The sequence below is a fragment of the Bufo bufo genome, chromosome 2 (genome assembly GCF_905171765.1).
Source record: "Bufo bufo chromosome 2, aBufBuf1.1, whole genome shotgun sequence".
Taxonomy (NCBI): domain Eukaryota; kingdom Metazoa; phylum Chordata; class Amphibia; order Anura; family Bufonidae; genus Bufo; species Bufo bufo.
This window is the reverse complement of record NC_053390.1, coordinates 723,967,444-723,991,442: the sequence shown is the minus strand read 5'-3', so window position 1 is coordinate 723,991,442 and position 23,999 is coordinate 723,967,444. Positions and strand designations below refer to the sequence as shown.

Here is a 23,999-nt window from a genome sequence, read left to right as displayed (position 1 = left end):
CCCTTAAGGGCTCTTTCACACCTGCGTTCTTGTCTTCCGGCATAGAGTTCCGTCGTCGGGGCTCTATGCCGGAAGAATCCTGATCAGGATTATCCTAATGCATTCTGAATGGAGAGAAATCCGTTCAGGATGCATCAGGATGTCTTCAGTTCCGGAACGGAACGTTTTTTGGCCGGAGAAAATACCGCAGCATGCTGCGCTTTTTGCTCCGGCCAAAAATCCGGAACACTTGCCGCAAGGCCGGATCCGGAATTAATGCCCATTGGAAGGCATTGATCCGGATCCGGCCTTAAGCTAAACGTCGTTTCGGCGCATTGCCGGAGCCGACATTTAGCTTTTTCAGAGTGGTTACCATGGCTACCGGGACGCTAAAGTCCTGGCAGCCATGGTAAAGTGTAGCGGGGAGCAGGGGAGCAGCATACTTACCGTCCGTGCGGCTCCCCGGGCGCTCCAGAGTGACGTCAGGGCGCCCCAAGCGCATGGATCATGTGATCGCATGGATCACGTCATCCATGCGCATGGGGCGCTCTGACGTCATTCTGGAGCGCCCCGGGAGCCGCACGGACTGTAAGTATACTGCTCCCCCGCTCCCCGCTCCTACTATGGCAACCAGGACTTTAATAGCGTCCTGGCTGCCATAGTAACACTGAAAGCATTTGGAAGACGGTTCCGTCTTCAAATGCTTTCAGTACACTTGCGTTTTTCCGGATCCGGCGGACACCTCCGGCAACGGAAGTGCACGCCGGATCCCAACAACGCAAGTGTGAAAGAGGCCTAGGGCAATTAAATATATAAATTAATCTTGCGCTGTTCTGTATCTCGATCCACGAATCCCCAAGTCTGTGTTTTGGCATAACGTCATACACTACCCGGGTTTGTTCCTGACCCGATATAATCCTGTCAACGGACCGGGCTTATATCTAACGAGGAATTGGTGGCAGTCTACCAGGCTGGATATTCTCTGTTTCACTGGGGCAGTGAAAAGGCTCTCTCAGCTTGTCAGGGTTCTGGGTGAGCGTTGTGTCTGGACCACCCTCTCTCACTCCCCATGCCTCCCTGTGCCCGGGCGGACAGGAGGTGTCTGTGTAAACTGTGCCAAGCTGGGACAGACCATGACGTTCTCTAGTCCTAGCAAGGGGGGGAACTAACTCTCCTTAGGGAGAGAGCACCTTAATCAGTTTGAGGAGACTTATAGGCCATACATGCTCCTCTGGAATTCTGGGGAGGGAAGAAATGCAAATGAGCTCTTAACAAGCTTTGCCTCTAATTCCACCAGATGGAAGGCAGCTATACTATAGGTCAATATCCAGCTCTTAAAAATAGTTCTCTAGTCCTGATATGCAATCAGATGAAATTCCCATTGTCATCCAGCTGAAGCCAAACAGAATTATTCCAGTGGTTTTCACATTAATATGAAATTTGCCTTTAGAAATCTGCCTTTATTTGCGTCGCTGTTACTGCCGTTAGAGCTGCAGAAGCGAGAAAAAGAAAAATCCAATTTTTCAGGGTAACTCATTTACCAGACTTGTCATGTCTTGGTAACCAGTGACAAAACCGTACCGCATGATCGCGATGTACAGTGACGTCAGGTGGGGCTGCGAGGTGCGGTATCCTCACAACCCCTTTTAATTTTGATGTTGGCCATCTGGGATCACTAGAGCAATTGGAGGAATAGGTAAAATTAGATGGAAATGGAGAAACTTATGGGTCTAAGGCTTTTTGTATTTAACACTCATGTGACATGGAGCCTGCAAGCAACCATGTGTATGACACCTATACACATTACATAGAAGGCTGAAAGTGTGTGAATGGGGAGTTTTACATCACGTTGTTTGTGTAGATGATAACTCAAGCCATGCGTGAACACAAATATCCATTAGGTCAGAAAACAGACCCATGAATATAGTTATATTAGGCGTGCCCACATCAGTGACCAAGATCTTACCCAGTTATTATCAACAGCTAAGAGCCAAAAAATCCATTATATCAAGAATTAACAACCATTTATGGGCAGTTCGTAAAAATCGGGGACTGGAGGTGCAGCGTGCACAGGATACAGTACAGTGCTGTAATTATCATTTTAGAGTTTACATTCTGCCCATATATTCATATTAGCATTCTGATGTATAGACATACATTAATTATAATCTTTTATTGTTTATTCTGGTTTTTCAGTTCATCTGTAAAAAAAAAACAGCTTTTGGCAAGAAAAACAAAGTTCACAAAAAAGTGAAGTTTAGCACTCCAGAACTCATATTATGTGATTTTCAGAGGCCATCAGCATCCCAAATGATTCATTGTGTAAAATTTCCTAAACATCAAAAGCAGAAACTTTGAAAGTTTTATTGGTGTTTTTGATTGTAGTGTTATTTACTCCAAAACTCAACATGCTCAAAGGGTGACATATTTAGGGCCTTCACCCACAAAATAAGAACACCCACTAATATTGCAATTTTATGCCTGTGTGACCTGTGTTGCTGTTTTGGGGGGGAATTTTGGTGGCGTTTTGCATGTGATAGTCTAGAATTTGCTTCATTCCATTGAAACATTAAATACTGTAGAGAACTGTTTTTACGTTTCAGGCTTCTCTTACCCCAACAAAATCTCCTTCTTCAACTTCATATAATGTAGAAGAAGATGAACTTTGCTTCCTTAAACTTGACTCCTCTGCTGTTGCCTCTAGTCGTCCAGATAATACGATATAACACTCACATGGTACGTGTCCACGTTTAATAACTAAGGTGTTTGATTCATATCTGTAAAACAGAAAGAGCTCTCATGTTTTCTCCAAGCACTTTAGTTTCCTTCAGCAAGATAAAATTGGTTATAGTGTGTATATGGCTGACATGCAGGAATTAGAAGAACCTCCATTAGGCCACTTTTAGGCTGAATGCACACGGCCGTGTTCCGCGGCCGAGAGCGGTCCGTGGTATGCCGGGCTGGATTCCGGTTCAGAGCAGGAGCGCACGGCGTCATTGGTTGCTATGACGCCGTGCGCTTCATGCCGCCGCTGCACTACAGTAATACACTCTTATGATCTATACGAGTGTATCACTGTACAGCAGCGGCGGCATAAAGCGAACGGCGTCATAGCAACCAATGACGCCGTGCGCTCCTGCTCTGAACAGGAATCCAGCCCGGCATACCACGGACCGCTCTCGGCCGCGGAACATGGCCGTGTGCATTCGGCCTTACACGGTCAGTATTTGGTCAGTATATTCTCTCTCTATTTGCAAGACAAAACCAGGAGTGGAACTGACCGAGAAAAAGTATAATGGAAAGATTTGTAACACTTCTGGTTTGGTTTACATACTGACTGTGGGTAAGTGACCTTAGACCATAAGCTAGCATAGACATGGAAAGCTGTTTCATACAGCATTTAGTTGCTAGTATGTTTAAATGTCCTTTGCTTGGATAAGTAGTTTTGCCACCTGATCGCCACCTAAGGCACACATTGCAGATTTTTATGTAGAAAATACTCATGAAAACCACTTTTAAAAACTACACATAAATCTGCACTATTTATTGTGGTTTTGGTGCATTTTTTATGTGTTTTTTGTGCAGTTTTTTGTGTGGATTTTGGGGGTCATTTATTAATCTGAAATACGCCTGAAACGGTTAGTTGCGCAGCTATCTGCAACATTTCCCCGTTCACGCCAGGTCTAAAATTGAGGGCGTGGAGTGGGCAGAGAAGGGCCAGCAGGTGTAGAAAATGGTCTAAATGTAAGACAGCTCAGAAGCTGGAAAACTCCCAGCAGTGTTTCAAGGATTCTTCAATGGTTTTTATTTCATTCTTCATTTCATGTAGTTTTTGAAGAATGAAATAAAAAGCATTGAAGAATCCTTGAAATGCTGCTGGGAGTTTTCCATATTGCGTGATTAAAGTGTCCTGAAGCAGCAGAAGTTGGACCGAGTGCTGTGCCGTATCCACTTTTGAATTACATTTAGACTGGCATTGGATGTGCTGAAGTTATGGATAGGCCTGCGCTTCTTCATAACTTCAGCGGATCCACTGCCAGCCATGGGCCTTTATTAAGACCTTTGTGTTTGTTAACATCCCTATTGAGGTCACTGGTCTCTCTACAGGAGGTGCGGAATCACACACACAATTGACATGCTGCAGATTTTATAACCCGCACAACAGGTCAATTTCCACACGTAAAAAATAAGCAAAGTGTACATGAGATTTGTCAAAATTCATTCATTTGTCATGTGCTGCTAACCATAATAATATTACCACTTGTGTACTATCAGGCCCCTTTCACACGGGCGAGTATTCCTCGCGGGTGCAATGCGGGAGGTGAACGCATTGCACCCGCACTGAATCCGGACCCATTCATTTCTATGGGGCTGTGCACATGAGCGTTGATTTTCATGCATCACTTGTGCGTTGCGTGAAAATCCCAGCATGCTTCTCTTTGTGCGTTTTTCACATAACGCAGGCCCCATAGAAATGAATGGGGTTGCGTGAAAATCGCAAGCATCCGCAAGCAAGTGCGGATGCAGTGTGATTTTCACGCACGGTTGCTAGGTGACGATCGGGATGGGGACCCGATCATTATTATTTCCCCTTATAACATGGTTGTAAGGGAAAATAATAGCATTCTGAATACAGAATGCATAGTACAATAGGGCTGGAGGGGTTAAAAAAAAAGAAAAAATAATTTAACTCACCTCAATCCACTTGTTCGCGCAGCCGGCATCTCTTCATCTGTGAGCAATAGGACCTTTGATGACGTCACTACGCTCATCACATGATGGATCATGTGATGGACCATGTGATGAACGCAGTGACGTCATCAAAGGTCCTATTGCTCACAGATGAAGACAGAAGAGATGCCGGCTGCGCGAACAAGTGGATTAAGGTGAGTTAAATTATTATATTTTTTATTAACCCCTCCAGCCCTATTGTACTATGCATTCTGTATTCAGAATGTTATTATTTTCCCTTATAACCATATTATAAGGGGAAATAATACAATCTACACTACAACTAACCCAAACCTGAACTTCTGTGAAGAAGTTCGGGTCTGGGTACCACAGTCGGTTTTTTATCACGCGCGTGCAAAACACATTGCACCCGCGCAATAAAAACTGAACATCAGAACGCAATCGCAGTCAAAACTGACTGCAATTGCGTACCTACTCGCGCGGGTTTGCCGCAATGCACCGGGACGCATCCGGACCTAATCCGGGCACGCTCGTCTGCAAGGGGCCTCAGAGTTTAGAACAGGCAGGAGACAGACTGAAGAATGATCCATTAAAGTCAACCGGCCAATTCACATGATTTTCTCCACTGCCCATTTGCCCGTGCAGAGAAAATCTCAATATGCTCTATTCTGGACCAGCTTTCAAGTGAACAGGTTAGTGAAAAGCCATTGGTGTGCGGTCTGTTTTTTAAAGATAGTTGCAAGGAAACATCTGGTGGGCAAAACTGATTCAACAAAGATGGAAGTCAGTTTTTAGCAGACAGAACAAGCTCAGAGACAAAGTTGTGGAGAACGTTGGGTTATAAAAAATATCCCTAAACTGATCGTCCCACAGAGCACCATTAAATCCACTATAACAAAAAGGAATGAATATGGCACAACTAGAAACCTGAGAAGAGAAGGCCAGCCACCACAACTGACAGATCAGGCAAAGGGAGGCATGAATCTAAATCTATTCTGGAGAGGTTTAAGGGGGAGACATTTAAATGTCTTAGAATGGCCTAGTAATAACCCAGAAGTAATCCAATGGAGACTCTGTGTCATGACTTGAAGACTGCTGTACACCAATACAACCCACCTCAGGCTAAGTTCACATCACCGTTTCATTTTCCGTCAGAAGATCAGGAAACGAAAAAAATGGATCCTTTATTTTGAGCATTCATTATACTCAGTTATGCAGGTTTTGCATCCGTTTTAGACATTTCCGTCTGAGATCCATTATTTCAGACAGAAAAAAAATAACTTTTCTTCCCGTCTAGAATAATGGATCTCAGACGAAATGGCTAAAACGGCTGCAAAATGTGCATAACTGAGTATAATGGATGCTTTTACGAGATTCATTTTTTTGTTTTGTTTTCTTCTGATGGATCAGAAGAACAGAAAATGAAACGGTGATGTGAACCTAGCCTTACATGAAGATGTGAGAGCAGTTTTGCCTGGAGGACTTCAGTGTATAGTTGTGTTAAGCTAAAAAAAAAAAAAAACAGGGGCATGACTATTTTTACAATGTACCTTATTTGTGCAAAACTCACAAAACATTATTTACATCTTTCTCCACAGCGGATGCTTTCCCTTTAAGCACTTACTCTTGGTAGAGGAAATGGTTACAGAGTTCCAGCTGAACCTTGTCAGGAAGACTCTGAAATGCTCTGTTCTTCTTTAGACAAGACTGTATCTTTAAGAAAAAAAATATATGATGTATTGTTTGTGGTTATGTAATTGGTGTGATATTTAAAGGGTCGCTGAGTTTTAGTAAAATGATATGTCTGAGAAATATCTAAAATTTTGATTGGTGGGAGACCCCCACTGATCGCTAGAACGAGGAGATGTAAGCACTCATATATTACATTCTCTCGCCTCGTCGCAGAAGGTGGACTCGAGACAGGCCCATAGACTTGTATTGAGCCCATCTCCTGTAGCAAGGTGAGTGCCATGCACACACTTCTCCTTGTTCTATGAATCGCGGGGGTCTCAGCACTCAGACCCCCACCAACAACATCTTTTGATATGCCTTTGTGGCATATCAAAGGTTTTACCAAAACTCATTGACCCTTTAATCTAGGTGCTCTATTTCTTTGTACATAATCGTCAATGTCATTAACAGTACAGTAGTGACACTTGCGTAGTGTCCCAAAGGCTGCCTGCAACAGACACACAATGGTGGACCCTGTGCCTTCCAGAAGATTATTTACCGTTACAATCTTTAAAGGGCATCTGTCAGCAGACTTGTACCTATGACACTGTCTGACCTGTTACATTTGCACTTGGCAGCTGAAGGCATCTTTGTTGGTCCCATGTTCATTTGTGCCCGCAGTGCTGAGAAAAATGCAAATGAGCCTCTGAGAGCAACAGGGGCATTGCCAGTACACCTAGAGGCTCTGCTCTCTGCAACTACTGCGCTCTCTGCACTTTGATTGACAGGGCCAGGCAGGAATGATCACTTTCACACTGTCTGTCCCTGTCAATCAAAGTGCAGAGGGCGCAGAGCCTCTAGGTGTAATAGTAACGCCCCTGTTGCTCCTAGAGGCTCATTTGCATATATTAAAACATCATTTTTCTCAGCAATGCGGGCACATATGAACATGGGACCAACACAGATGTCTTCAGCTGCCGAGCGCACATGTAACAGGTCAGCCGGTGTCATAGGTACAAATCTGCTGACAGGTGCCCTTTAAAAAGAAATCCTTCAGACCTAGTCTGACATTATTGAAAGTGAAGACACTGCATCAGCCACATGCCCAGTAAAGATAGGAAAGGGTTTCCAAAAACCATCCACATGCTTTACATATATGTACCAGGGACAAGACGGAAAATAAAAATACAGTATAAAGGTTCATTTACATGTCCAATATCACTGGATAGTGATTGGGAATGAGCATTCATATAAACGTTAGTTCTAGATCACTGCCTGCTCATTAGCTGCACTTACATACATTGATCTGACCTGTATGGGGAAGAATGATTGTTACTACGATCGTTTGTCCCCATAGGTTTCTATAGGATAATGTGCTGCCGATAAAGGATGAATTTTTGTGCTGCATAAAAGACTAATCATTTGACAAACAAGCATTTTGCAGGTTGAATCCTTACTTTCATGATTATCCAGTCTGATTGCCATGTGAAGTTGGTATGGTATTTTGGCCAGGGTCGACTGGCCCCCCAGAGTATCAGTATCCCGAAGCTCTGGCACAATAAAGAACCCCTAATAATTAAGGGTCCTGAGGTGTAGAAAATAATTTTATTTGGAGCTGACTGTGGAATAAGATCAGGGTTAGATATACTATGTGGAGCTGCACAAGGGCCCAAGAGGAAAAGGGGCCCACCACCACTTTATTAAGACAACCCCAATGCATCCTAATATCTGCTCCATTGTATGTAAAGGACTATTAACGGTTGTCATAGCTGTTACTGGTGGATTAAAAACTGCAAGAGAAGTTGAGACATCGCTAAACAATTTACTAGAAAGGAGCGTTATGATAAGCGCCTCACTCTGAATAAACTAGCTGTTACATACAAGGGGCCCACAAACTTTTTGCAGGGGCCCTTACCAGTCTATGAGGATAGAAGCATCTCCACTGGTGGGCCTAAGGAACTTCAGTCCAACACTGATTTTAGCTCATACCTTACAGGTTCGTCTGACTTCCTCTAGACCAAGGATGGCCAACCTACGGCTCTGAAGCTGTTGTAAAACTACAATTCCCACCATGCCCTTCTGTAGGCTGATAGTTGGAGACAGTCTGGGCATGCTGGTAGTTGTAGTTTTGCAACAGCTGGAGAGTTGCAGGTTGTCCATCCGTGCTCCTCCAATAGAGGATAACAATAGTATAATATTTATCCTCCCCCATTTTTTTATTTTTATCCACATCCTCCCACTTCCACTGATTGAAACTTGTGTTTTTGTGTATTTTTTCACCCTCCTATGTAAGATGCCACATACACCACTAAATCAATAATGGTAAAATACCTTACAAGACTTCTTTACACCAGATAATGTGAAACTGGTTGTGAAACTGGTTGCCTTAGGTGTAGAGGGGCTGTAGGGAGCTACTGTCTTTTACCTTTAGCCTCTACCAGACACAACACCAATTTGCCCAATTTTTTTGCATTGATCCGCTGGTTCTCTGTTAAAGGGTTAATGCTGTCTTTCACTGCTAAAGGGTTAATACTATAATATGTTATGTTCACTTCTAAAGCTGTTTACTGTGATACTAACTAGGATCCATACACTTTATATTCCAATAAGTCGTGTATGGGTAAGAGGCAGTTAATTGGCAGTCCTTAATAATTGTTGTTAGGTAGTGGTCTGGTGCCACTCTCCCCTAGCTAGTGGGTAATTGCTAGTATACAAGCCAAGAGTCAAGGGGTGTATGCTTCTGTTGGTGTGTAAGTCAGACAAGTCAAAGTTGGAGATAATTCTCCAGGGAGGCACCATCCCTGTATGAGTGAAAGGTGCCAGAAAAGCAACTTCGCTAAGAACCAACTTCTGATTTAAAAAAAAGGATTGAATTTTTGCATAAGGTTGAGGACGATAATGGACAGTGCTTGGACAAAAACAGTAAAGAAATCGCATGCTTACAGCTTTGGACTTTACTGCACATGGTTAAGGTTAATTGCTTCAGGCACCCACCACACTATTGAGACAGGGTGGCCATTTGATCTGGGACTCCAGCCCACAGTTGGGCATTGCCGAGAAAGAGAATGCATTCCTTTGCTCATTTGGGCATGTACTTACTCAGAGACAACCATAGTAGCCATTCCCTATACACAGCTTTTGGGAAAAGCCTACTCTGTGAAATACTTGAGAATTGTGCCTACTGCTTGTATCTGCACTGTGACACCTATCATCTATTCCATAAAGGAGATACTTTATTTTACTATAACCAAGGCGGCCTGCTCATTGGGTTCCACATCCGAATCATCCCCCCTACTCTCCTGCCTTGCACTCACACCTTCCCCCTACAGGCCGGCGTGCTTCGTGTGAATGGTGGGATGTACCATATTGTGGACATAGCATACCAATACATATGCCATTGATCATTATAAATACAGAGTTCCTATATGTGAATTAATATATTCTGTATACAGCACTGCACAGTATGCTGCAGCTATATCAATATAAGGAAATAATATTTATGCAACAGTAACATGTATGAGTAATAACTCCTGGCTCCCAATCACATGTGACATTTCCTAGAATATGCTGATGTAATCCGACATTTAATTCTAAAGTGCTCCAATTGGCCTGCAAATTTGTGTAAGAGACTAATGTCTCCTAGGATATCTCTCTTGTCTCTCGCTTTAAAAAATATACAGTATATATACTGTATTATTGTTTTTTTCTTTTGGATTTGGGTGAACCTCGAATTTTCACAAAATTCCTGTCGAATCTGATTAGTTTGCAATCGATTCACTCATTTCTAGTCACTAGAGGTTCCTGAATATTACTCTGCTAATAAATAAGACACCGTATCAGTTTTTCATATACGTCACCAGGAAGTGTGAACTGAAGCTAACCTGTTCTGTTTATTCGGACTGTATTATCTCAATACAGGAATACAGGTCAGGTGATAAGTGCCATTTATTCACATGGCTGCAGCAATGGATGACGTTAAGAGTCATTAATGCCCAGCGGCAGCACTTACAATGAATAATCAATATTCCAGGACAAACATGAGTTCTACCTGTCGGAGAATTTCTGGACTCCTTTGCTTTGGACACACAGATAGCAAGCTCTTCAGCTTTTCAAAGTCCTTTTTCTAAAGTAATAATGAAATAGAAAATCAATAATCAGTTTAGCTTTATTTCATAACTAAGATAAACACAGCACACATATGATGTATTCCATACACAGTATCTTTCAGGACTCACTTGATAAAAATATAACAGCACAATAGCATCTTTTGAGCTAGGATGAGGTATAGACAGGAGTGCAAGTCAACGAGGCAAAAACATAATTGCACCTCAGATGGACAGCAGTTTATCCATGTATTAGGAGCACCACATGTACCTGCCAGCCTTTTCCACCTCTACATTCCTTCCTTTGTAGTAGAAACACTCAACCAATTGACAGGTTGGGCACAGTCATGCATTCCCCTTACAGTTTGAATCTTCTCCAGGACGTCCCACCACCATTTAAGAGCCACCAAAATGACAGCTGCTCAGCTCACCCCGTTTGAGGTACACTTGATAATATAATTAGGATGTTACTTTCTGTTTTAGAAGATACAGGAAGGGAGTGATCTCAGTACCTATGTCATTTTCAGGCACCATATTTAGGGAGCATAAGCACAGAGATGATGGTTCTCTTGCTATCATATGGACTGTTGCTATGAAATGCAATTATTTAAAGTGCGTCGTTGCCTAACAAGATGCTACAATAAGGGTAAATGCAGTATATGAAGAACAAGGCTTTTTTTGAAGGGTTTCCAAAAGTATAATATTAATAGCCTATCCTCAGGAAAGGTCACCAGTGTCAGATTGGTGGGTGACTCTCAGCACCCCTGCCGAGCAGCCATTTGAAGAGGCCACAGCGCTCACTGGATACCAAGCCCTCACCATACATTGTATAGTGGTTGTACTTGGTAATGAAGCTCAGGCTGATTCACTTGAATGTGACTGAGCTACAGACAGGCCATATGACTGATGAATGTCACACCACTGGCCTAGGAAACAGTAGATCAGAGTGGGGTGCAAGGAGACGGATCCCCACCAATCCAATATTGATGATCTACCCTGAGGATAGGTCATCAATATTTACCTCCCGGAAAACCCATTTAGTTATATAGTCAAATATCTTAGTGTATTTTTCCTTTTATGGGAACCTATCAAAATGATCATGCTTCCCTATCCACAGGCACGATTACTGACAAACACCCACCAACTGGTGCCTTACTTTATAGCGAGGTGGGCAGAGGGAAGCCGGAATCAGTGCTAAAACTATGTTTTCTCAAAATCTCTGCAGCATCTTAAAGTAAAACATAGATTAATAGATCACGCTGCCCGCATATACTTTAATATCAATGTATACTTTATGATAGTATGAAATTAGTTACCATATTGTTTTTTGAGAAGCTACTGATATTGAAAAGCAGATCTCTTCTGCTCTGTATCTGCATCTGGAGGTGAAAGAGTGCCCATTCCACTACACCGTTCCTCCCAATATATCTACAGAAAAACATACAGACCATAAGCAGCAGCATATATAATACAGATCATGGATATTTTTTACTACTACTGAGTGAACTAATTCCAGGACACGTACAACTTTATTATTTGCAGTAAAGTAATATTATAATATACTATATATACAGAAGAACATCTAAAAAAGTGATACGCAAATTTAATGCAAACATAGAATTGACAATATTGGCAACTATGTATCTCTGCAATAAAACTGGACACTGTATATCGCAGCTTACTTAATAGTAGCTACAGTGAGGAACAGAAGTATTTGAACACCCTGCGATTTTGCAAGTTCTCCCACTTAGAAATCATGGAGGGGTCTGAAATTCACATTGTAGGTGCATTCCCACTCTGAGAGACAGAATAAGAAAACAAAAATCCCAGCTCTCTTCATGTCATTGACCAGCTCCTCCCTTGTAGTTCTGGGCTGAATTTTTATTTTTTTATTCTGTCTCTCAGAGTGGGAATGCACCTACAATGTGAATTTCAGACCCCTCCATGATTTCTAAGTGGGAGAACTTGCAAAATCGCAGGGTGTTCAAATACTTCTGTTCCTCACTGTAGTAGTAGATCAATTTTTACACTGCAAGAGCCCCGCTGTAGATATTGGACATTATTATCTATATAAGTGTGCACACAGTAGAGATATACCTATACAGGAGGACTACCAGTATAATCTTGATTTGCAACAATATAACATTTCTATTCACCATTTATTGATCTGTGTCTTTATATCTTTTTCTTTTATTATTTTTTATTTTCGTTTGTATGCTATACTAGCTGAAGGACCCAGCTTCGCTCGGGTATATTTAATATATTTCATTGAATTTTTGTGTGTGTCGTTAAAAGTATATCAACACTATCCACTATAACAGTGACCTCTACAGCACTCCGCCCCCTTCAGACTCCCAGTCCTCCGTCTGGCGCAGGGCCTGGACGGACACAAGGATGTCCTTTTGAACAGCTCACTCTAAGATAGCAGCACTGTGCTGTGAGATTGATTTTTAACTTCATTTTTTTAATCCCTGTCGGCTGAGGAGTGGGAGGGGGCGTGTCCTTTTGAACAGCTCACTCTAAGACAACAGCACTGTGCTGTCTGAGTGTGAGCTGCAGGGAGAAAGTTACCCTCCCTCCTACCCCTGCAGCTGCCAGAAGTTGATTTTTAACTTCATTTTTTCAATCTCTGTCGGCTGAGGAGGGAGAAGGGGCGTGGCCTAACCAGATCAGGGGGGTGTCCTTTTGAACAGCTCACTCTTAGACAGCAGCACTGTGCTTTCCGAATGTGAGCTGCAGGAAAAAAGTTCAACCTCCCTCCCACCCCTGCAGCTGAAAGCAGTTGATTTTTAGCTTCATTTTTTCAATCACAGTCGGCTGAGGAGTGGTAGGGGCGTGGCCTAACTGGATCAGGGGCGTAGATTAGCGGGATCTGGGGGCGGGGTTTTAAGTTCATCTTTTGTGGACACATTGTGGCAGGGGGCGTGTCTGGGCTCCTTCCTGCAAGAGTGACGCCCCTCTGGGCACCTTACTGGCTCATTTGCATACCAAATAAACTGGATTTTCAGAGGATAAAAACATCTATTGCTGGAACAAAGGCACATCTTGAAATAAGGTCCTAAGTGCTATTAGGCCATGGCTTTACTTCAATAGTGATTATCCTGGTGACAGATTTCCTTTAAAGCTGACCTACAGCAGTGAAAATAAATGGCTGGGTTGTTATGGAAACCTGGAGTAAAACTGTGTGTATGTGGAGGCTAAAGGCCTGCGAGCCTCTATTGGCTGATAAGGGTTATGTGACCAAACTTCTATTGGCTAATGCATTTTTTGGGAATATCTCAGGAACGGTACGTCCTAGAGAGCTGAGAACCTTCCCGGACACCTGATGTACCTGTGTGCCAAATTCTGTGACTGTAAATGCGACGGTGCGGATTCCTTTAGCGGACATACATACATACACATACATACACTCAGCTTTATATATTAGATCTCCTATCATGTCGATTAATTATTTGAGGTTATGTATTTTATTTGTATGAAGATATACATTAGGGATTTTTTAACAAACATGTTAAATATTTTTAATAAATGTGTATCTATATCAAATCCCATTGGCAGTAAGTGAGAATGCCAGTCCGTATCCCTATATGGATTTTTTTACTACTGACAGTAGAAGAAAGTCACTTGATTTCCAGTGTCAGATGTCACACAGTCCTGGTTTTTACACCATGAAATAAAGGAATTAGGGCTCATGCACATGACCGTGTCCATTTTGTGGTCTGTAAATTGTGGATCTGCAAAACACTGATGCCGGCCGTGTGCATTCCACATTTTGCAGAACGGAACGTCTGGCACTCAATAGACTAGTCCTATCCTTATCCGTGATACAGACAAGAATAGGACACATTCTATTTATTTATTTTTTTGTGGGGCCACGGAATGGACATGCGGATACGGCCCCTTTTAAGTGAATTGGTCCACATCAGACCCACATAAATGCAACTTGTATGCGGACCCAAACAACGGTGTGCATAAGGCCTTAATTGTGATCAAATGTTCAGAAGTTGTACCGCGTGTCTCTTCTCCGCATGTATACATTTATCAGACGTATATAATCACTTCTGCATTTATGTCAATTGCCATTAATATTAAAAAAATTACTCTCTGAATTTACACGCAACTCAATGTATTTTCATGGACTGTGATTGTCAGGGACAGTTCAGGGACAAACACCCCGCACAAGAAAACTATAGGTAACCTCTTGAGTTGACAGTCTAGAAAATCACCTGCCAAATTCTCTGATGGATTGCAACTGACAATTAATTATAGCGAGTAGGAATGAACGCTTCAAATAAGGCCGAATGCACACAGCCGTGTTCCGCGGCCGAGAGCGGTCCGTGGTATGCTGGGCTGGATTCCTGTTCAGAGCAGGAGCGCACGGCATCATTGATCTATACGAGTGTATTACTGTACAGCAGCGGCGGCATGAAGCGCATAGAAACCAATGACGCCTTGCGCTCCTGCTCTGAACAGGAATCCAGCCCGGCATACCACGGACCGCTCTCGGCCGCGGAACACGGTCGTGTGCATTCGGCCTAAGGCTGGATTCACATCACTGCTTCATTTCCCATTCTTCTGATTTGTGAGAAGAGCAGAAAAAAAAACGGATCCTATAAAAAAAAAATGGATACTGTTTTTTTGGGACAGAAAAAAAGTACTGGACGCAGAACTTTTTTTTTCTGTCTAAGAAAACAGATTTCAGATGGAAATGGCTAAAACAGATGCAAAATGTGCATAATGAATGCACAGGATCAGTTTTTTTTACAGGATCTTTTTTTTCTGTTCTTCTGACAAAATCACGGAAAATGAAACAGTGATGTGAATCCAGCCTAACATAACGATCGAAATATGTCTTTGCTTTGAACTTGAGGAAGAAATCCAGAATAAACGTCCAATACTCCAAACATGAAGAAGACTAGGCAGCTGTAACGTTACTGCTTTGCAGGTGCAGCCCTGATAAAGTAATACAAATCTTGACACAGATTTCAAGCCCTGGTATTTCGACCTTGGGATGCTACAAATAATATTATATTGATGACAAAAACACAGGTTAGGAAGTCTCCAGATGACAGTACCTTTTCATACTCAGCAGCATCCCACACACATGCTTTATATTGGTGGCCACACGATAGAACCGCCGACATTCTCCCTGCAAGAGGGCATGAAATATGTATTACAGTAAAAACACAAAGATGAGACTAGTTCTAGGAGATCATTCATTACCTTTTCATTAGCAAGGAGCACAGTACTCATGCTGCAGTCTACGCACCGTCCTGTGACAACAATGAGTTGCTAACAGCAGGCTGTTTGAAGAAACATGTTTACCTACCTCAATGATTCTGTGGTATGTGTAGCCAGGGAGACATTGCTTGCAAAATAAATGATATTTCCTGTAAGAACTGGAGATGAATGACTGTGTACTTGTACAGCGAGCCCAGGAGGAGCTATAGGGGAGGAGAGGAGTGGTAGTGGCTCTGGTTGTCACTGTCAATCATAGTCACTTTCCTCACACCGCTGCTCCCTATAGCTGTGCAGTGATAGAAGGGTGCACCTTCACTCCTAGCTGATGGAAGTCAGGGTGTCGGGGATGTTGAGTATTTGTATGGGGTGCAAGGCAGGGCATGTAGAGTGCAATGGTTGGTATATGGTGCTGGAGTCAGTAACCAGGCCAGCAGAATGAAACATCTCTCTTTACTTTATTTGAAGAATGAGGTTTGTAGTACATCCAATGATGGCAAAGACACAGTTCCCACAATATACAGTGCAAATCTCCCCAGATGGTTTCGTATAGATATGAGCAAGGTAGGAAATTATCTCACTCTTCCCTCTCTAGCTTTCTCAAGTCTAATTCTACAGAATCTATAGCTGGCAATTTTACTTTTGCAATTGTGCTTTTAATTCACAACTGAGACGTACAGGTTTTTCAGGATAAGACTGGCGTGTCCAAGTGTGAAGGGTGTCTTTACAGTATTCCCCTCACTGCAATAAAGTCTAAACAGCTTAGGTAGCAGGATACCTTACTGACTCCAATGCTCGGCCTTGAAGATTTCTGAACATTCTTGTCTCTTTTTCTCCTTCTGTAGATTATGCAGAGATTGATGAGTCTCTGTAGCTTTTGTCCAGTACTGTGAAGAATGGATCACATGGAGTTGCTTCCTCTCCTTGCTATATCCAGACTAGAACTCTCTAGACTAAACTAGGGGTGGATACTGTAGGGGCTGTGTCAGAATAGATTAATCACTTCTATCCAAAACCGTACTAGGTATACACAACATTAAATCACAGTAAATGACCGTAAATAATGGGACAAACATCAATTTGCAAATACCTCTAGTACTGAACGTGACTTTCATTTTTTGTTAAAGGGGTTGTCCGCTTTATTTATACTGATGATACATCAATATCAGATCTCAATTTGAGATCTAACTCCCGGTAACCCCTCTGATCAGATGTTTCAAGGGAAGGCTGCGCCTGTACAATGCAGATTATGTGCAGTTTTTTCATGCAGATTTTAGTGCGGAAAAACCGCAGCATAATACAGTACCAGCAAACTGTATGAGATTAGACAAATCTCATGTAGACTTTGCTTTTAACTTAGGAACGGGAATTGACCTGTTGTGTGGATATTGAAATCTGTAGTTTCAAATGTTGTTATGCTTTTTTTGTGTGGATTTCACCCTTTTTAATGGAAGGATGAGATCTGCAGTAAAATTGTATCAAATCCTCATAAACCAAAAACCACATAAAAACGCTCTAAAAATGCATAAATAGGGCAGATTTATGTGCGATTTTGGTGTGGATTTTATGTGGACTTTTCACACATGAATCTGCATTGTGTGCAACCAACATAATAGTTTCTGATCTTCCGCTGGGTTCACACCAGAGCGTACTGGATGGAGCGCTCTGTATGCGCGATTCTGCAAGCGAACGCCCATTGTCGCGCGTTCCCGGAAGACTATGTACGGGAACGCGCGACACTACATGCTGTAAAACGCTCAGGTGAGAACCATTCCCATAGGGAATCATTGGTTCTTGCCTGTTGAGCATTTTACAGCGCGTAGGAACGCGCTGAAAAAAAATCAGGTGTGAACCCAGCCTTAAAGGGGTTGTGTCACTTCAGCAAATAACATTTATCATGACGTTAATACTAGGCACTTACTAATATACTGTTATTACCCATATTGCTTCCTTTGCTGGCTGGATTCATTTTTCCATCCCAATATACCCTGCTTGTTTCCATGGTTATGACCACCCTGTATTGCCAGCCTTTCTGGTGACCGGGACCGTGGGAGCGCATATAGGATGGTGTAATTTTTCTATAGTGTGCAAGCATGGCTACCGCTGATGAATTTCCGGGTTGTAACCATGGAATTGAGCCACCTATAATGTGATAGAAAAATAAATGCAGCCAGCAAAGGAGACAATATGGACAATCACAATACATTAGTAAGTGCCTTGAATAAACTTTCTCTACATGATAAATGTAATTTGCTGAAGTGACATTACAGAATTCAGGATTCAGTATATTCCAATGCGGTGCTGCCACTTGTTTGCTATCATTGGACTATACTAGTAATAAACCTGGAAGCCTTGTACAGGTTAAGGCCTATTACTAGTATGGCCTTCCCCGATCTTAGCCAGGTAAAGGCATCCGTGGTCACAGTTGACCGTGGCATCTGAGGGTTAAATGTCTGCAATCCACATTACCACTGATGGCAGACCATAACTCCGGGCCTCCGCTGTTGAAAATAGCAGAAACCCGGTGGTTATGGCACCCGGTGCACTCACGAGTGGGCGCCATTTTTCAAGACTGGACTTTCACCGTACATGAATATCAGAGGTCCGGAAGGGGTTAAACCATTTTGTATACAGACATTAGTAACTTGGGTACTCAGGGCGGAATAAGAAGTGACAGACACACTGATTTTAGCAGCCTATCACTTATCTGCTAATGGAGGTAGATGTAGAGCACGTAGAGTACGTTCACACATACTCGTGGTCAGATGCAGTTAAAACCGTGATGTGGGACTTCCGGTTCCGGCGCCAGCATGGTGAGACGCAGCTAACCTCGGCTCTGTGCAGTCAAACCTCAGTAAACTAATTCTCCCCTACATACCGGACAAAATTCGGGACTATCGTCACCGCTAGTACAGCGGGAGTTTATGGATCAATACATCCTAAATATGGGGACAAGAAGCAAGTCTAAAGGTAAAAATAAACCTTTGAAAACTGCAGCGCGGGAGTGCGAAGGGGAGGAGGAAGACGCTCCCATGCCTGTACGGCGGGAAACAATGGAGGACCGCTCAGAGCCGGATGAAACTGATCTCAGAGGAGACGAGGCGGGCATTGATTATGTGAAGCTGGCAATAGAAGTGGCTAATAGAATTCTACCTGACCTGCAGGAATCCCTTGCCAACACAGTGGGACATACACTTCAGTCCCTACAAGCAACAGTAGCGGAGCACGGGTCAAGGCTAGAAAATACAGAGACTCGTATACAAATCCTGGAAGAATCTTGCTCCGATCTGCGCACGCTGCTGGAGAAAGCAGAAAGGACGATCTGGAAAATCGCTCACGAAGGAGCAACCTGCGCATTGTGGGATTAAAGGAGTCTATACCAGCCCAAGATTTGATCGCAATATGCGAACAAGAGATACCATCGGCTCTGGGACTTGAAAAATCGTGCAAGGTGGAAAGAGCTCACCGTATAGGCCCAGACCTGAGATCAGGAGCGGATCGCAATTCAAAAGTTGCTTCAACTCTACAGCAAAGATCGAGACCGGTCATAGTGAAATATCTGGACTTTACGGATAAGACGACCATACTGCGACAATACAAGCGGCAGGGGTCTTCACTTGAAGTCCGAGGCCTAAAAGTGTTGATATTCGGAGACTACTCCATGGAAGTGCAAAAGAGAAGAAGAGAGTTCTCAGGCATTTGTTCTGAATTATATGAGAGGCATACTAGATTTGCGCTCTTATACCCAGCACTTCTCAAAATATTCCATTCGGATGGTTCGTCATCTACTTATACGTCAGCCGAAGAGGCAAGAAATCAACTGGGCCTACAGCACCTGCCGTCAAGGCCCCCAGGCAGATATCGACCACCAGAGAGGACAGTTAAGTCCACGGAGACTGGAAAAGAAGTTGCTGCGTCAAGTATGGACACAAGCGGTGAACCGCGAAAATGGCCTGCACGCTGAAGGCGGTAACTGTAAAACAAATTGTCATGTTCATTATGTTTAACAGGACATTTAGTCTTAAAGATTGATCGCATAAGACTTTCAAATGTTCATATATTGGTTTGAAATAATACTGAGGGATTGACTGACCATGTTGGAAAAAGGTGAAGTCAATAGAGAGTGAGAAGAGGAATATGTTAACATATATTGTTATGGACAGTTATGAAGTTAGTGGCATTACAATTCCAGGCAGGTTGTCATGGAAACTGTTTGGGGCGGGAAGGGGTTTGTTGTTTGTCTGGATGTATACTCATGTACCTAGGCCGCATCCTCTCCATGCGATAATAATATAATGCGAGTTATATCATGGAATGTGAAGGGGCTTCGTTCCCCGGCCAAGAGGAATATGATCCTGAAACATCTGCAAAAATGTAGGGCAGACATTGCACTACTACAGGAAACCCACTTGGGTGCAGAGGATTTTTTTCGCATGGAGAGAATGTGGGTGGGGAAAGCGATAGGATCAAAATCAGCAAACCGAAAAGGAGGAACACTAATACTTTTTCATAAGAAATTGCAAGCTGATATATTGACACACGTGACAGATGATGCTGGCAGATGGCAAATAGTAACTATGAAATCACATATGGGAGAGATAGGGTTAGTTAATATATATGGTCCTAATGGAGAAAATAAAAAGTTTTTTGAAGAGATAGGCGCACACCTGAGCACCTTGCAGCAACGTAATGTTATAGTGGGGGGAGACATGAACATGGTGATGGAAGGCAGGGAAGATCGTAGATCGGTTAGGTTAATGAAAAAGACGATAGTAGGGAGAGAAACAGTATTAGAACAGTTGATGCGAGACCATGACCTCATGGATCCTTGGAGAGCAGCTAATCCTGAAGGGAGAGAATACACTTTCTACTCGGCTCCTAATGATTCATGGTCTCGTATCGATTATCTGTTGGTGTCGGCTTCCTTGTTTTCCATGATTGAACACCCTAAGATTCTAGATATGGTCATATCAGACCATGCCCCAATACAACTAGATTTTAAAGAGAGAAAATGGGAGAAAATGATAGCTTCAAAGATCTATTACGAGGATGGCACATGGAATTCCAGGAAGACAATGCCCAACACAGTGAGGATCCGACTTTATTATGGGATACGGAAAAAGCAGTCTTACGGGGTAAAATAATGTCCTATGTACATGCACTAAAGGCAAGAACCAAAAAGAAACTAGGAGAAATGACCAATATTCTTAGAAAGACATATTCTGAATTTCTTCAATGCTCGTCTGAACAATCTAAACTAGAATGGTATACTGCAAAAAAATAATTTGAGCTGTGGTATACCAGATGGGAAGGGATGTATAGCTCACAGAAGGAATCTAAACTATTTAAATATGGGAATAAATCTGGGAGGCTACTAGCGAGATTGACTAAGGAGCCAAGAAGTCAGTTAGTTTCCCCGACGTTGTTAGATGAGCAAGGCAAGAATCAGAATAAGCCTGAGAAGGTCTTAGAGATTTTTAGGCAATACTACATGAAACTGTATTCAGCAGGATCAGATGCCCAGCCATCCCTAATCCATTATCTTGATAAGAAGGACATACCAAAGCTCCAGGACAGTCAGCTCCTTGAACTTAATAAGCCAATCTCAGTGGAAGAGGTATCCAGGACAATCAAAAATATGCCCTCAGGAAAAGCACCAGGTCCAGACGGATATACTGGGGAGTTTTATAAAATATTGAAGGATGATATAACTAAAATGCTTACAGAGAGCTTTAATAGGGTGTTGGAGGGTAAAGTCACAAAACTGACTAATAATACAGCATATATACGTCTGTTACCGAAACCTGGGAAAGATTTTCTTTTGCCATCGTCCTACAGACCCATATCTTTAATTAATGTAGATCACAAACTATTTTCTAAAATTATGGCTGATAGATTGGCTGATAAACTGCCAAACCTAATTGGGCATCTCAGGTGGGATTCGTAAAGGGCAGATCTGCAGTGTTTAATATGAGGAGGGTGCTGACTGTTCTGGATTATGTTGCTAGAAATTCACAATTAAGAGAGTCACCTGCACTCCTTACAATAGATGCCGAAAAGGCTTTCGATAATGTGCATTGGGGATGGCTGGCGCAGGTATTAGATGCAATGAATATTAAAGGAGCTTTCCGAACGTATATATCAGCTTTATATTCGGACCCTAAGGCACAAATAGTACTGCCAGGCTTTCTCTCTCAATCTTTTCCACTATTAAAAGGGACGAGGCAAGGGTGTCCTCTTTCACCACTATTGTTTAATATAGCAATTGAGCCATTAGCCAGATACTTAGAAAAGTCAGAAGTATTTGAAGGTATAAAGATAGGGTCAAGAGAGGTGAAGTTGTCACTCTTCGCAGATGACATAATTATGTTCTTAGCAAATCCTTCTAGAGATATTCACCGAATATTTAAAGTGATTGAGGATTTTATAAAAAATTCTGGATTTAGAGCCAATGTAGAAAAATGTGAACTCCTATATATAGGCAATACACTCTCAAAGAATCAATCAATAATGCAAGAATGTCCTGTAGTTGTTTCAAAAAAACATATCAAACATTTAGATATTAAAATTGGACCCTCGCCTCACTCTCTGTATAATCTCAACTATACACCGTTGATAAAGCAGATTAAACAACAGCTAGAGAGATGGCAATCACTGCCCTTAACGCTACTGGGTAGGTGCCATTTGATAAAAATTATTAGTGTCCCCAAACTGTTTTATCCAATGCAAACATTACCCATCTTAATCAGACATAGGGATTATTAAAGAGTTAAATAAAGCATTTTCACAATTTATATGGTCCAAAAAGAGAGCTAGGATAGCCCTACGGAAGCTATATTTGCCAGCAGAAAAGGGAGGAGTCCGTTTCCCTGACCTTAGAAGATACAATTTGGCCAGTCTTTTCCGCCATTGTAGGTATTGGTTGGCCAAGACATCTTACTATTCAAATCTGTTGTTGGAAAAAGAACTAGCCCAAGGATGGGATTTGGGAGCACTTTTGCATTCTCACCTAGCCTCGATGCCAGTAGATATTGAGAGTTCAATAATACTGAGGGACACCATTATTACTTGGAAAGAAGTGAGAAAACTGCACAGCCTATCCTTTAGGACTTCTAAATATATGTCTCTATGGTCCCATCCAGAATTTGAGGCAGGAAACACTAACAAATTGTTTCAACAATGGAAGCAGAAGGGGATTACAACTGTACAGCATCTGTTGCATGATCAGGAGCAAAGACACCTCACGTTACCAGAGCTAAGTGACAAATATGGTCTCCTTGGTAGGCAAGAAATGCAATTTTACCAAATAAAGCACTTTTGTAAGTCTACATTAAAACAGGCTGCCCCGGAATGCAAAGTAAATGGTTTTGATTCTCTACTTAAGCAGATAGGAAATAAGTGGTCATTATCTGACATATATAGGCAACTTAGAGACAGTGATAATGATAAAACGGCTGCAACAATTAGTGGAGGATGGGGTAAACTATTAGTAAACCAAGGTTGGAGAGAGAGAATAATGACGGGGTGGATTAGGACAAGGAAAGCAGTAATATGTGAGAAATGGAGGGAATCTCAGTTGAAACTAATGCACAGAGCAATATACGCATTCAATATAAATAATACAAGAAATACAGAGTCCTGGATAAATAAGTGTCCAAAATGTAGTCTCCTAAAGGCAGATCTAGACCACGGGATGTGGCTATGTCCCAAGACACGACAATATTGGGAGTGGTTGCTATCTTGGATTAAAGACACATGGCATATTGATTTACCATGTGAACCTGAAGTAGTTTTATTTCATGTATTTCCAGACACAATTCAAGTACCCAAACTAATAGATGGGGTATTACTAGTAGCATTGAAATGCTTATTACACAAATGGCTAGAGCCACATATCCCCACAAGTACGGAATTCCATAGTCTAATGCGGTACTTCCTGCTAATGGACCAATTAGATGCAGAATCAAATAAGAACAAGAGCTCAACTGCTTTTTTAAATAAATGGTCGAAATTTATTGCAAAGCATTTGTCAATGGAAGAAACACAAACTCTCATGAGTAACTTTAAACACACTGAATGGTATTTACAGAAAGATATTAGAGGCACTCTAGGAAAATTGAAAGTTTCATAAATATGAGAAATGGAAATAGGAAATCTATTGCTAGGTATATGGATAAGGTAACAATAGTATAAGGGAAGAGGTACATCCAGACAGTAGGGGTTGGGGGGAGGGAGGGAGGGATGGGGTTATAAGGCGGTTATTATTTCTTTATGCATTACTCATTTTTCAGACTCAATGCTTTATACATTGTCACT

At 42.2% G+C, this 23,999-nt stretch overlaps 1 protein-coding gene across 1 annotated transcript in view; it reads right to left on the bottom strand.

The window, feature by feature from the left end:
* LOC120991019 overlaps positions 1-15,820 on the bottom strand; it is a 128,510-nt gene extending 112,690 nt beyond the window's left edge. The window contains exons 1-6 of the mRNA XM_040419908.1: positions 15,775-15,820; positions 15,521-15,594; positions 11,762-11,873; positions 10,391-10,465; positions 6,296-6,384; positions 2,594-2,756 (exon numbers count right to left, since the gene is read on the bottom strand). Coding sequence (XP_040275842.1) covers positions 2,594-2,756; positions 6,296-6,384; positions 10,391-10,465; positions 11,762-11,873; positions 15,521-15,540 — 459 coding nt within the window. The 5' untranslated portion in view covers positions 15,541-15,594; positions 15,775-15,820. The remainder of the gene's footprint in view (positions 1-2,593; positions 2,757-6,295; positions 6,385-10,390; positions 10,466-11,761; positions 11,874-15,520; positions 15,595-15,774) is intronic.
* Positions 15,821-23,999: the final 8,179 nt, after the last annotated feature.